Source organism: Pinus tabuliformis, chromosome 8 (genome assembly GCF_031772625.1).
Source record: "Pinus tabuliformis cultivar Carrire ecotype Pingquan chromosome 8, CPIR1, whole genome shotgun sequence".
Lineage (NCBI taxonomy): Eukaryota > Viridiplantae > Streptophyta > Pinopsida > Pinales > Pinaceae > Pinus > Pinus tabuliformis.
In genome coordinates this window covers 1,571,028,667-1,571,029,772 of record NC_142294.1, presented here as the reverse complement: position 1 = coordinate 1,571,029,772, position 1,106 = coordinate 1,571,028,667, and the positions used below count along the sequence as shown (strand labels likewise).

Genomic DNA, 1,106 nt, shown 5'->3' with positions numbered 1-1,106 from the left:
GTCACAAGTGGGGACACAGGTCCTTTGAATGTCCTGAAAATGAACAAACTGGGTAGAGGGGAGCATATGTCGCTCAACCCGATGAAGCGGAGGCACCGCCACAGGAGGTGGAAAATATGCCAGAAACCGGGGAAGCCTTGGTGTTGAACAAGGTATTATTAAAACCAGCTAAGGAAGTAGCTGATCAAACACAGAGGAAATAATTGTTCTGGACTGTATGTAAGTCACACGGAAAATTTTGTAAATTCATTATTGATAGTGGGAGCACTGATAATTTAGTAGCTACGGAGATGGTGGAGAAACTGGGTTTGAAGAGAGCAAAACACCCAACTCCATACAGGGTGTCGTGGTTGCAGAAGGGACACCAATTGTTAGTTGATGAACAATGCAAGGTAGATTTTTAGATAGGCAAGTACAAGGATAAGGTGACTTGCGACATAATGTCGATGGACGTGTGCCATATTCTACTGGGCAGACCATGGCAGTACGATAGAAAGGTAGTCCATGACGGAGTGGAAAATTGTTATAGATTTGTCAAAGATGGGATTAAGCATACCTTGGTACCCATGAAAGAAGAGGAGACAACAGAAACAAGTGGAATGAAAGCATTGCTGCTAGGAGGAAAGGAGTTTCTACGACAGATTGAGGAGAGTGAATTGGGTTATGCAGTTGTGAGAAGACCAAGGGTAGTGTTAGTACATACCAACCTTACTGATTTACCAGTGGAGATACAGAACATGCTGCAAGAATTTAGTGATATTGTGGTAGATGATCTACTAGACAAATTACCACCGAAGCGGAGCATTAGTCACCATATTGATTTTATTCAAAGAGCTAGTTTGCCAAACAAGGTTGCTTATTGGATGAGTCCAAAGGATAATGAATAAATCTGGAAGCGGGTGCAAGAGTTGTTCGACAAAGCACTGATTCGGGAGAGTTTAAGCCCTTGTGTGGTGCCAACTGTTTTAGCTCCCAAGAAAGGAGGTGAGTGGAGAATGTGCACGGATTCCCGAGCCATTAACAAGATTACTATCAGGTACAGATTCCCATTACCTCAGATGGATGATATGATGGATTGTTTGAGTGGAGCAGCGTACTTTTCAAAG

The 1,106-nt window shown here is 43.0% G+C and overlaps 1 protein-coding gene across 1 annotated transcript; it reads left to right on the top strand.

Annotated features, from left to right (window-relative positions):
- Positions 1-440: 440 nt before the first annotated feature.
- Positions 441-887, top strand: LOC149242028 (uncharacterized). The gene has a single exon (XM_089370747.1). It carries the CDS (start codon positions 441-443, stop codon positions 885-887), a length of 447 nt encoding a protein of 148 aa, XP_089226873.1.
- Positions 888-1,106: the final 219 nt, after the last annotated feature.

What these genes read in the sequence shown, in the direction of transcription:
- LOC149242028 (XM_089370747.1), top strand. Translation starts at nt 441, where the DNA reads ATGTCGATGGACGTGTGCCATATTCTACTGGGCAGACCATGGCAGTAC.